The sequence below is a fragment of the Psammomys obesus genome, unplaced genomic scaffold (assembly GCF_907164565.1).
Source record: "Psammomys obesus unplaced genomic scaffold, mPsaObe1.curated_primary_1811, whole genome shotgun sequence".
Lineage (NCBI taxonomy): Eukaryota > Metazoa > Chordata > Mammalia > Rodentia > Muridae > Psammomys > Psammomys obesus.
The window spans coordinates 22701724-22713859 of NW_026592890.1; the positions used below are offsets into that span (position 1 = coordinate 22701724).

At 48.4% G+C, this 12136-nt stretch overlaps 1 protein-coding gene across 3 annotated transcripts in view; it reads left to right on the forward strand.

The window, feature by feature from the left end:
• Positions 1–2791: 2791 nt before the first annotated feature.
• The window catches only part of Sobp (sine oculis binding protein homolog), a 161061-nt gene continuing 151716 nt past the window's right edge, over positions 2792–12136 (forward strand). For all 3 annotated transcript variants that reach the window (XR_008721129.1, XR_008721128.1, XM_055615921.1), the window contains exon 1: positions 2792–3032. Coding sequence is in view for 1 of the 3 variants with exons in the window: in XM_055615921.1 (XP_055471896.1) it covers positions 2937–3032 (96 nt within the window). In the remaining 2 variants the exon portion in view is untranslated. The remainder of the gene's footprint in view (positions 3033–12136) is intronic.

Consider the following 12136-nt stretch of genomic DNA (forward strand, 5'->3'; position numbering starts at 1 on the left):
TTCTTTAAAGTTACTCCCTTTGAAAGAAGTACAGCTGCTTCTAAATATAAATCTGGGCTATAGTTTACCCTTTCTGTTTACTTGTTTCTTAACGTGTGTAACTGTATCTAAGACTGGGGGTATACAACTTGTTACTTGATATCAGTTCAACAACAGTGAATCAATTGTGACAGCTCCAGCACTAAAGGAAACAGCAGATTCAAATATGTTTCCAAGAGACAAAGGCTTCTTATTGCATAGTTTATTTTACAAAGAGTGTCTGTAGTTTTACACTTTTCAAAAGTTGAAAAAAAAGTTTTTAGCTGAACACTGAGAGCACAGAACAGAAATAGCAAACCTGTTGTGCTCCACATATTGTCTGGGTGAAATTCTGATTTTTAACAAACCCAAGGACTTCCTCCTTTTCCTCTACCAGCAACAGTATCATGGAGACACTCCCGGCGTAAAGCGCAGGCAGCCATTCGCTACCCACTTTAGGGATCTGGAAAGGCGTCGGGGCTCCTTACTTCTAGGTCGCTGTAGGCTTGTCAAGCTCTATTGCAAATTTAGAGTCCCAGCCGGAGGACTTCGGACTCTCAAGCTGGGTGCACCTGGATATGCTCCCAGAGGCTGCTGGGGGGTGAAAAAACTCTCATTGAGAGAACGCTGTAACTGCAAAATGCTTTCTTGGTTTCCATTTACCCTCCTTTCTTAATTTCTTAAAACCGTGCTAAGGGTCCCAGGTGCCTCACCCCTCCCCCGCCTCCCATGGATGCTAGCCCTTCAGGACAACCCCTAATAGACGAAAGCTAGCTCTTAGTTCCCTCAGGCCTCCAGGATGGCTTGGGAGAGACAGGTACTGGGAGATACTGTTTCCCCTCGCACCCCCCAGAAGATGCGAAGGGGAGTTGTTTTTCAGGGTACACTACCAAATACTTGGAATTTGGTGTGCACCAAACAAATTATGCTAAAATGCAAAACAGGCCTCTTAGAGTTGTTCGGCCCTCCGGAGTACGCTCCCCGAGACAAAACAATGCTAAAATGCAAATTAGGCAATGCAGTACTCAGAATGAACCCCATTTGATAGGCCGAACCGAGATTTTAATGAAAAGCTTACTCATACCCCCACACCGACTTCATTCTATCTTTTAACTATTTAAAAATGTGTAATTTTAAATTCCACCACTGTCATAATGAACACTCCGTAATAACAAGCCGCGGAACAATGGACACCCCCATATCACACTGTGTCAGGTAATTATAAAGTGGAGCGGCGCGGGAAAGCTGAGCGGGGAAACGTGTAGGTGTCGTCCCTTTGCAGCGTGGAGGGGCTTTTCAGAGCTGTGTGTTGTCTCATCAAACGGTTCACGCCAATACCTCAACCCAAAAGACAGGGACGGGCGCAGCCGACCTTGGCCCAGGGCGTGGACAGAGGCGGCCCAAGAGGGGACACGTGAGCGCATGGAGGATGAGCTGGGCTCTGGAGCGGGCAGAAGCGAGTCTGGTGGAAGAGTGTGGAACCCCCGCGGAGGGGCGAGGGTCCTGCTGGACGTTGCGAGGGTGGGGGGCTTCAGGAGGGAGGGATCCTGGGCGCACGGCAGTCCCCACTAAGTCCAACCCTTTCCATTAAGCGCAGGGCGCGACGAGGGTGCACGCGGGGTCACGGGGTAAAGATGCTACTTTGTAACCGGGCATAAGTACGTTTGGGGCGGAGGGGGAAGGGAGAGAGAAAGAGAAAGAAACCCAGGGAGCTGAAGGCTGGGTCGTCCTACTTCTAAGTCGTTCCCAGGAAGGCGAGAGCTTGCTGTCAAACAGTCTGAGGGCGCGCCGGGCTGGGGACCCCTCTCAGGGACATTCTGCCGCGGCCCCCGGAGCAGGACAATCGAGCCTGAGCGGTGGGTCGGGTCTGGGTTTCACCCCGGCTACCCGGGGCTGCAACCGTGGGGCCGAGCGCTCGCCCTGCCTCCAGGTCCCGCGCCCTTCCACCGCTCAACGTCCACCCTTCACCCCACAGACATCCTCCCACCGCGGGGCCTTTCGGTCAGCCTCGGAGACCAACTCGGAGCCCACCGGGGCCCGCGTCGCGGAGTTCAGGAGCGGCCGGTCGGGGGGCGGGGGGAGGGTCTGCCCGGAGCCGCCACGCGGGGGATCGTCGCGGAGGAGGAGGCGGCGGCGGCGGCCGCCGAGCAGCCCCGGGAGCCGCGCAGCATCCGCGTCTCCAGCGACCGGGAAGCCACGCCCGCTCGGGAGCAGGGGGCTGGCCTAGTCCTCTCCCCCCACCTCCAGCCTCCCCTCCCTCGGACCCCTCCCCGCTCGGCCCCTCCCTCCCTCTCTCCGCCCGCGGCTCGGCTCGCGGGAGGCGCAGGGCGCCGGGGCTGGCGCGCTCTCCCGGGCGCGCACACACACACACGCGCGCGCGCGCGCGCGCGTACATACACACACACACACACACACACACACACACACGGATCCACGCACGCACGCCCAGGGCAGCTGTCTCCGCCGTGGCGGGCGCTCCTCTCGCCCATGCGGACGGACGGAGCCCGGGAAGATGGCTGACGACTCCTTCGGGCCCCGAGGATGCAGCCCGGCGGCGGCGGCGGCCACGGGAACGGCGGCGGCGGCACCGGCGGCGGTGGCAGGAGCGGCGGCGGCGGCAGGAGCGGCGGCGGCGGCGGCATCCCCGAGGCTCCCCGGGCTCCCCTTCCCCGTGACGGCCACTGACGGTCTCCGCCGCTAGAAGAGAGACCCCGCTCCTCCCCTCGCCTGCCTCCCCCCCCTCCCCTCCTCCCCTCCTCCCCTCCCTCCCAGCCCCGGGACCCGCCAGCACCGCTACCTCTGCCAGCGCTGCCACCATCAGCACCACCTCCACCTCCGCCACCGCCGCCGCCGCCGCCGCCACCACCGCCGGCGGCGGCAGCAGCCATTTCATCTCCACAGAAACCAGACACAAAAACATGGCAGAAATGGAGAAAGAAGGGAGACCTCCGGAAAATAAGAGGAGCCGGAAACCGGCTCACCCCGTGAAGAGGGAGATCAACGAGGAGATGAAGGTATTTCTCGGACCCGGGGGACCCGAGGGGACCGAGCTCTTTCTCCCGTGCGCTCCCCTCGGGCTGTCGTGTGGGATGGTGGTGGTGGTGGGGACACAGGGGCGCGCTTGTCAGTTTCTTTCGGGTCCCCGGGACGCCTCGGCTCCCCCTCCAGGTGCCGAGCCGAGGCCGACTCGCGGGCTGCGTCCCCGAAACCTGCCACCCTCGGGTTGGATGGGGGCAAGGGCTGGGGGGAGAGCGCACCGTTCACCCTCGCGGACCCCCCAGACGGCTCCAGGGGTTGCGGGGCGGAGGGCGCTGGAGCCCGGTGCGCTGGCTGTCCCAGCGCGGTCTCCCTCCGCTTCTCGGACCCCGGACCCCCTCCAAAGTTAGGAGCCGCCGGCCCGGGACACCCCAGCTCACCCCCATTCCCCCATCGCGGGTTTGGCGACCCCATTCTGCTCCGGCTCCCCGGCTGGGACCGTGGAGCTAGCTGTCAGCCGCCGGAGGGTCGGCGACGGTGTAGCCGGCGGGCTCGCCTCGCCGCCCCCCACCCCACCCCGGCCGCTCCTCTCCGCCTCTGCACGCCTCGCCTTCCAGGGTAGCAGAGCCGGCAAGCCCGGCTGAGAGCCAGCTAGGCTGTCCGGAGGGGCGGCCTTCGCAGCCGCCTGCCCATTGTTCGCGAGGGCCGGCCCCGAGTCCTCTCTGCGAGGCCGGGCTCCCTGCCAGGCCAGCGGTGCTCCAGAGGTGGCGAGCGCAGCCTCCTGGCGCTCCAGCTGTTCGCGCCGGAGCCCGAGAACACCGCTCAGCCTGGATGGACCCCTCTCGTCACCTCCCCCCACCTCCCCAGATTCGTTATTTTCTTCAAAGTTGTGTGGTTTTGCTCGGGCGATTTTTATTTTTATTTTTTTTAAATCTGGTGTCTATTTCATGAGTTTCTCGATTTAAAAAAAATCACTTTGTGTATATAGTTTTGTTTCTATGACCTAAAAAAAATGTGTAAAGCTTGTTCTTTGCGTTTCTTGGCGTTCCCCCACTCGTGCACAGAATCCTCAATGCAGTCAGGTGACGGTCAGCTTCGGTTAAGTTTATCGTCGAAAGGCGAACTGGTTGAAAATGTTACGGGGCGAATTCCACTTTGGTTGCGTTCGGCGTCTTCTCGGGTACAGCCAGAGCGTTTAGTGAGAGTGTAGAGATGAAGGTGGCAAAAAGGCTCGCATCGTAGGTGTTCGCGTACCTAGGTGTACGTTCTTAGCTTTACCTCCCTCCCGAAAGTCTCGCCGGCATCCCACATTTTGGAAGTAGAGCTTTTATGTTGGGGGTGGGGGGAGGAGTGGGCGGTGGTGAAGAATTTAGTGTCTGGAAGCAGGAGGTACCCATCTGGGAAAGTTAGGAAGCTTTGCCTTGGAAATTAATACCAGTCCCCGTAACAGAAACCACCATTGATTCCAGTGATAGACAGCTGAGAGAGAGAGAGAGATCCGTAAAAGTTGTTTTCTCTCCGCAAGGCAGAGTGTGCTCTGCAGTCCTGGCCCTTCTCTCTTGTCCTCTATTCCTACATTACTTTTCCGTGTCGTTTTAAATGGAGAGTGGGGGGGTGGGGGGGTGGACAAGAGCAGGCCTCTAGGAAATCACAGCTAGCTCTTCCCCTTTAAAACGCTGCCTAATACCCTCTATATGGATGGCAGCCTTTAAGTTTCATAGGTTCTAGAATTACAAATTAGCTAATTTTAATCAAAACATGTGAAATGTTATCCCGGCTGGATATAAAGGCTGACTGTGCTCAATGCTCGGGGCTGGTGCTGTTGGCTTTGGCTGCAGGCACTTCGTGGTTTGGGAGATAGTTGTCCTTCTACAGTATAACAGATGTTTGTCTGAACTAGTGAGGAAGAAACAAAAACAACATTGTGTGAAGGGGGAAAATTACACAGTCTTCAGCCCACGCTGCAGGACTGAGTACGGGATTAAACCTGGATGCACAGAATTTCCTTTTTTTAAAAAAAAAAAATGTTATTTTTCTTTCTCCAAATTGCCTTCTACTATTTGAAGTCTTAATCCTTGTTTCAATCTGCAACATTAAACAAGAAGTTATTATTATTATTATTAGCAGCACATAATTCAATTGTGACATTTTACTCTCTGGTTTGGAACAATATGAAAGACCCTAGCAAAATTTTCAGTCGTGTCCATGTTTACCATGCCAGGTTGTCATGCCGTGGGTTTATAGGCATTCTTCTAATATAACATAACAACAACAAAAAAAATCCTTATTTAAAGTAGGTTCTCAAAGTCACAGAGTTATTTTGAACCCATTAATATTTTTCTGATTTTAATATTAACAGCCACGCCAACAAAACCCCTCCCCACCCCTCACGGTATTATTATCCCTTCAGCTTCCTGAACTGAAGTATAGGGTAACATAACAAGGCGGTTGCCCTGTATAAAAATGTGTGCAACAAAATGTCATGGAGAACACAATGTAGCCTTGTACAGCTTCATATCAGTGCGGCTGGGGCTGCTTGGCTGTCTTTGCCTTCATCTGAACAGCTTTCATCTGGACCAGTGTAAACTAAGCTCCGGTAAGTAATCACTGCCCAGCAGAAAGAAAGGAATGTATACAGCTAGCGGGGCCTAAGCTGTAAAAACGGAAACCTGAGCCCCCGCTTCGGATCACATATCAAGGCTTGAAGGTAGGGGAAATGAAAGGGGAAAGAGGAGAGAGAGAATGGAAAAGTCAGCCTGGGAAGTGGAGGATCAGGAGGAGGCCCCCTTGGGGAGATTTGGCCCAGGGATTAGGGAATTTTATCCTGGTGTACAGTGGCCTGCTCGGGTTTCAGCACTGCTTGGATTGAGTTGCTCCTCTGTGAGCTGAAAGAAAAGGGGCTGGTGCGTTTGTGATTTTTTTTTTTCCTTTGGGTAATAGAAAGGACATTGGTACAAGTGTCTATTTTAAGTGCAGCAAATGCAGAGTGATGAGAACGACCAGCAGAGCTGCCTCACCCGGGGACACTTTCTTCAAGATTTTCTAATCACGACAGTCACATAGTTAGCTAAAAATGGCTGGAGAAGAAAAAACTGGCTGAGGTTTAGCTGACACCAGTAATGGCAGCGGAGGTGGTCTTCATGTGGCTGGGAGCTAATGTTGGTTGCTGTTTCACTAGATCAGATATCGAGTTACATTTTCGTTATCACTGCTTTAATGGATATGGCAGTTGTAACAAATTTAAATTTGATACAATATAATTTTGTGTGTGAAAAGTACACGACTTGGCATGGCTTGGCTATGGTGTACCTCAGGGAAAATATCCTCCCAGCAGGAATGTTTGTCTTCCTGTGAGCTTTGTGATTTTTCTTTATCTTTTCTTCTTTTCACTTTAATTTTCCCTGGCTTAAAGAAAACAAAACAAAACAAAAACTGAGCAGTCCTTTGGCTTTACTTACAACTAATATGCCTTATTTCATAGTGACTAGTAAAGAAGATGTTAAAAACTGAGATAACATCAAAAAGTTTTATAGCTTGATTATCTTGAGCCTCCAAAATGACCATGGGGATTACATCTAAGTCAGTGTGACTCTGATATACTGTTAGCTCACAGGTGTCATAATAATACATGGAAGTCTGGATGGAGGAATTCCAATACATGGAAGAGTTAATTAGCACAGGAATTCTTCCAGAATGTGGTAAGTGTGATATATAAAAACTATGTATTAATGAATGTACCAATATAAATATATATAAACTTTCTGTGATCAAGATATGTATTTGTGTACATGAATCTTAGTGAAATGTGCTCAGTAGATCCCAAGCAATAGTACAATTAAAAAAAAAAAAACAAAACTAAACTGAGTACAGATAATGAGTCAAATTTTTATCTTTTGAAACTCTGACAAAACTAATGTGATCAGAATAAGTCACTCTGACCTGGAAACCTTCCAGTATTAATTTACCTACAACATTTGGTTTCTTTATCACGTACCCAACTACAGGGTCATTTGTGTAAAATGTCTTAAGGTCTCACATTTGCTGAAGGTTTCTGTCTACAAAATATCTTCAATAACCAATTTGTACCTAAACTTGTACTTTGGTCTCGGTTCCCACAGTTTGAGGTGTGCCCATCTGTTAGTGTTAGTAGTAAAATTTCCATGGGATTTTCTAGTTTGTTCTCCAGTGGTCTCTGCTGGGCTTTAGAAATGGCCTCTGTTAATTGCAGAGACACTCAAGCAAGCTGCAGAGGGGAACTGATGAGCTAGATAACTTGATGTTAAACAAAGGAAAGTAGGGAAATCAGAGCATGGTTTGGAAAAGCCCATGTGTTTAAGGGTGAAATGAACTTAGGTCATTTCAGAGCAGGTACCAGAGCAGGTACATCCTAAGACTTAGCTTGGTAAACGCCATCCTGGTGTCAATTGCAGTATGCCTGTCTCAGAAACTTAGAAAGTGGGCTCGGGGCTATCTCCTACCTGAGACCTTCACACATTCTATCAGACTTCTCTGGAGTCTCAGGTGTGCTGTGTGGCAGGCCTTGGGATTAAGGTAAGTTAGGCATGGCCCCTGCCTCTTGGGAGAAGGGTTGGGATGTTGCTGAGCCTTTGACATTTCTCTCAGGTGCCCATCTCAGGGAACCAGGATACAACTCTAAGAGTTGGTGCAACAAGGGCTCAGAGAGCTAAGAGTCCTGGTCTGGTAGGATGGGGGTTTCTACAAGAGTCTCCATGGTGACCTGATGAAGACAGTGAATAGTAGAAAACCCTTCTCTAAGCCTCATACAACTTGTAGGTTCCAAATACTAGGAAATGGAAAGGAACCACTCTGCTTCCTCCCGAATCTGAAATAAACATTTGAAATAGAAGAAAATGAGCCTGACAGACTCATTCCCTCCTGTGTTTCCTGCCTCTGTGCTTGCCAAGTGCTGCTCCGAGGAGCCAAGCCCTGCTTTTCTTGTGTGAGAGACAGACTTATAGGAACCAAGAGGTAACAGAGTTCTAAAGAGAGTCAAAAACAGGGCCTCAATGAAGAGTAAATATTACTGAGCACAAGTGCCTCTCTAGATGGAGACTTCCAGAGAAAGGCCGGACTCTTGAGAACTCAATGTCTGAGGGAATATCCGTTTGCCTTATTAACGCTTTACACTTCTTTTTGAAAATTAAAATGTTAGAATAGGAAAACGAGAAGGTGGGCCATAAACAGTATTCCCGGCATCTAAAACTTCTTTTTTTGGTGTTGAGATGTCTGCCACACTTGCTCTCTCTAAATGATGAAATTATTGAATATTTTCCTGAAAGAGAAGGGATATTACAGTGTAGAAGGAGGGGGAAAAATAGACCACTTTTTAAAAGTAGTAACAGGTGAAACATCTAAACAGACACGGAAGCTCCTGTGAGCAAGGTCTGTTGAGTATGTATTGTCGGGTCTAGAGACTGATAGACGGTTGTTAATATCTCCCATCTAAACAAAAGCCCAGGAAACGCTGACCTTCATGAAAGCTGTGGCTCTGGCAAACAATGTGGCAGGAAAACAATGCAACAAGTTTTGGTGATTTTTTTTTTTTTAGGCTAGTTTTGCAGCTGGGGTAAGACACAGCTGCACACAGCTGTACATCTGTCATGACTGCCACAGTGCCAGCGAGGGCCAGCATCCTTAATTTCCCAGCATTCCTTTGACCCTTTGAGGGCAGTTGATATCTTGGCAACAAAGCCAAATGTGGCACGTGATTGTTTACTGAACATCTCGTGGAAGCAACGCAGATTTTATATGTGGCAGCACGTGACTTGGGTTTTAGATGACCACTGTCTAGCCACAGAGCTTGGTGTATAGCAGTAGAAGAGAAAGGCTCGGTCAGCAGCCCTAGTTGGGTGTTAGTGCTGTAACACATCCTCTGCACTAAGTATTCCATTAAGATCACCATGGAGACGGCCGATGACAATGCACCAAAGTGACCCAAGTAGAGCACAGTGACCGTCTCTAAAGGACCTGAAGCTATACAGCTGTAGCTGGGGGTGGGGGGAGAGAGCTCAGTGTATAGAGGCTATACCACGAGTGCCAGGGCCACTTTTATTAGCCTTTAGGGGAAGTCTTTCTGATCCAATGGGACTATAAGTAATGGAAGCCCTTTGTAATCAGCCAGGGGCTTCTAACACACCTCTTCTGCACTCTAAATTTCACTTCCTGACCTTCCTCTTGGCATAACCATAAAACAAAACTAGTCTACCAGGTCTGTGTTACAAGAGACAACTTAGACTCAGCTGTGGGCCCATCCTGGGCACAGAGCTGAAACTGATCTAAGCCAAATTCACTCTTACTTTGGAATGGAGCAAGCCTCCACCTCGCTCCCTTTCCTTAGCTCTCTTAGCAAGTTCCACAAGGCTTTAAGAGTTGACCCCACAGTCAGGAGGAACATATGAACATAGCAAGAGAGAGAAATATGTTTTACAAAATGAACTAACATTTTGTTACCCATAACCATGGTTAGTGGAGAATAGCAGCATCTCCCCTCCCCAGACATCCCTTCCCCGTCTTGTGAATTGTTCAGGATTGGGAGTTTCCTTTTCCTTTGAAAGTATTTCTCATTGTGCTCAGCTTTTTGATAATACATGTCAGAATGTTGTGAAGCTAGGTAATGTAACTGACAGATTCTTTTTATTACCATTTAAACTGTGAGTATGACTGAGAGAGTTGCCTATGAGTGAAACTATGTGTTAATTAATTTTTAATTGAAATTAGCCTTTTGTTTTTATAAAAACAGCACACAGTCATAGCATAAATAGTAGAAGTAGTAATAGAAATGGGCAAAAAGTGGGGCTGAATTGATGGCTTAGGTGTTAGGAGCACACATTCCTCTTACAGAGGCCTGAGTTTGATTGGGTGGCTCACAAGTGCCTGTAGTTCCTGCTCCAGAGGATCTGGTGCCCTCTTCTGGCCTCCACAGGTAACTGCACACACATGTGCGTCTACTCCCACACATGTACAAACATACACATACGCCACAAATACTAAAAGTAGTAAAATGAATTTCAGACAATGGAAAGTAAATAAATTTCAAGCAATGGAAAGCAAAACAAAGCTTCGATTTTTCCAGTAGCTGTCAGCATCTTATATATTTTATGCTTTTTTTCCATGTGTGACATTCAATTTAAAAAAATCAGTTTTCATTTAAAACTTAATATATTGTTAATAGCTTTTCAAGTCACTAAAATTTATTTACCAAATATATTTTAGTTGCAAACAGTATTCTATTGTATGATTAAATTGAAGTTTCTTTAAACAATTTCCAATTGTTTGGTACTTAGTTGTTTTGTTTTATTTTTTCCCTAAGAAAACAACATTGAGATAAGAACTCAACATAAATCTTTTTATATATGTTTTCTTAGGACAGTTGCTAAAATGGATACAAATAAAGTTACTAAGCTGGTAATCAACATTGGTATTTAAATGTTTAAGGATTTTAAGTCACGGAGTTAAAGTATCCTTTCTAAAAGTTGTAGGAACTAGAGTTCTCAGGAGAAGAGGGTGCTCACTAGTATTATTATTTTCTTTTAGGAAATGAGATAGGGTCTCACTCACATAGCCTAGGATGACCTCAAACTTGTTAGGCAGCACAGGTTGACCTTGAGTTTCTGATTCTCCATCTGCAGTGCTGAGATTACAGGCGTGTGCCCCAATACCCAGCTCATGCAGTGCTGGAGACATAACTCAGGCACTCTACCAACTGAGCTGCATTTCTAGCCCTGAACATTTGTATGACACCTCTAGTTGGATGAGGAGAGTGTCAAGGGAACGTTGTGGAAGTTAAGATCCAACAAGAATATATATAATTCATATATATGTATATATAATTTGTACTATCAGAAGAGCTTGAAAGGTGTAGAGAGGGGCTGGAGAAATGTCTTGGTGGGTAAAGTGCTTATTGCGTAAGTCTTAGGACCCAAATTCAGATGCCCCGAATCTATACAGAAATGCAGGTGCAGCATGCATGCCTGTAACCTCAGCTCTGGAGAGCCCTGGGGACAGAAACAGGAAGACTCAGGGGGCTTTATAGCTGCCAAATCTAAATGAATTGGCGATCTCCAGGTTCACTGAGAGAATCTGTCTCAGAGGGAATAGTGTGGAGAAGCAACTGAGGGCAGGCCGACTTCCTCCTGTTCTCCGTACACAAGTGCCCACACACGTGTGCACACACATACAAAGATAAAAAAGAAAAGAAAGGAAAAAAAATGAATGAAGAAATAGTAAAACTTTCTTGCTACATATCCCTGACCTAACTGTTGGCTTAATCTTATGAGAACATGCCTCCAGACCAAGGGACTGGACCGTGTTCCTTCCTCAGGAGGCCTAGAGGTGAGGAAGGGCGGTGAGAGAGCACCAGAAAGAGATGGGAGTGGCTGTTGGAAGTGCAAAGCCCTCAGCCATATGTGACATCAAAAAAGCTGCAGAACGAGAAGATTCAGTGTCAGGTGTGAAGTTTGAACATCCTGTCTCCAACAGTACAACTAACTAAGGAGAGTCCAGAACAATGATCAAATCCACGTGCATGCAAAATTTCAGCAGAGGTAGATGGAAGTCTGTGGTATGATTTCTTTGTAAGTTCTTGGTTGATCCAGGAGGTAGGGTCTTCGGAGTTGCTGGCCCCTTGCCACTGAATCTGTAGTAGAATCAAGCTTGGCATACGACTCCGAAGGCTAATCTCAACAATGTGGTTGCCTAAACAAGCCCCGCACAGTGACGTCACCAGTTGACACGCCAACATGGATGGAGTGACTCTCACAAGGCCCCACCCCTAAGTGAAGAGCTATGGGGCAGTTATCAGCTGCTGAGAGGGGGCAGGGCCGAAACAGCCTTCTTCAGGGATAAACCCTCTGGTGTCATCAAATTCCAAGTGGTCTGCCCTAAGCACATATAACATGCGCCCAGTAGCAAAATGAGCCCAGTAGTGTGTGTGGGTTTATATCTGTTTATATATGTAACAATAATAAAGAAGAGGCAACACATTTGAGAGGGGGTGAGGTGGGGGTGACACTGGAAGAGGGGGAGGGGGAGGAGAGAGGGTGGGAATGGTGTAAATACAGTACTCATGTATGAAATTAAAAAATATATATATTTTGCATATATATACATGTATATATATATA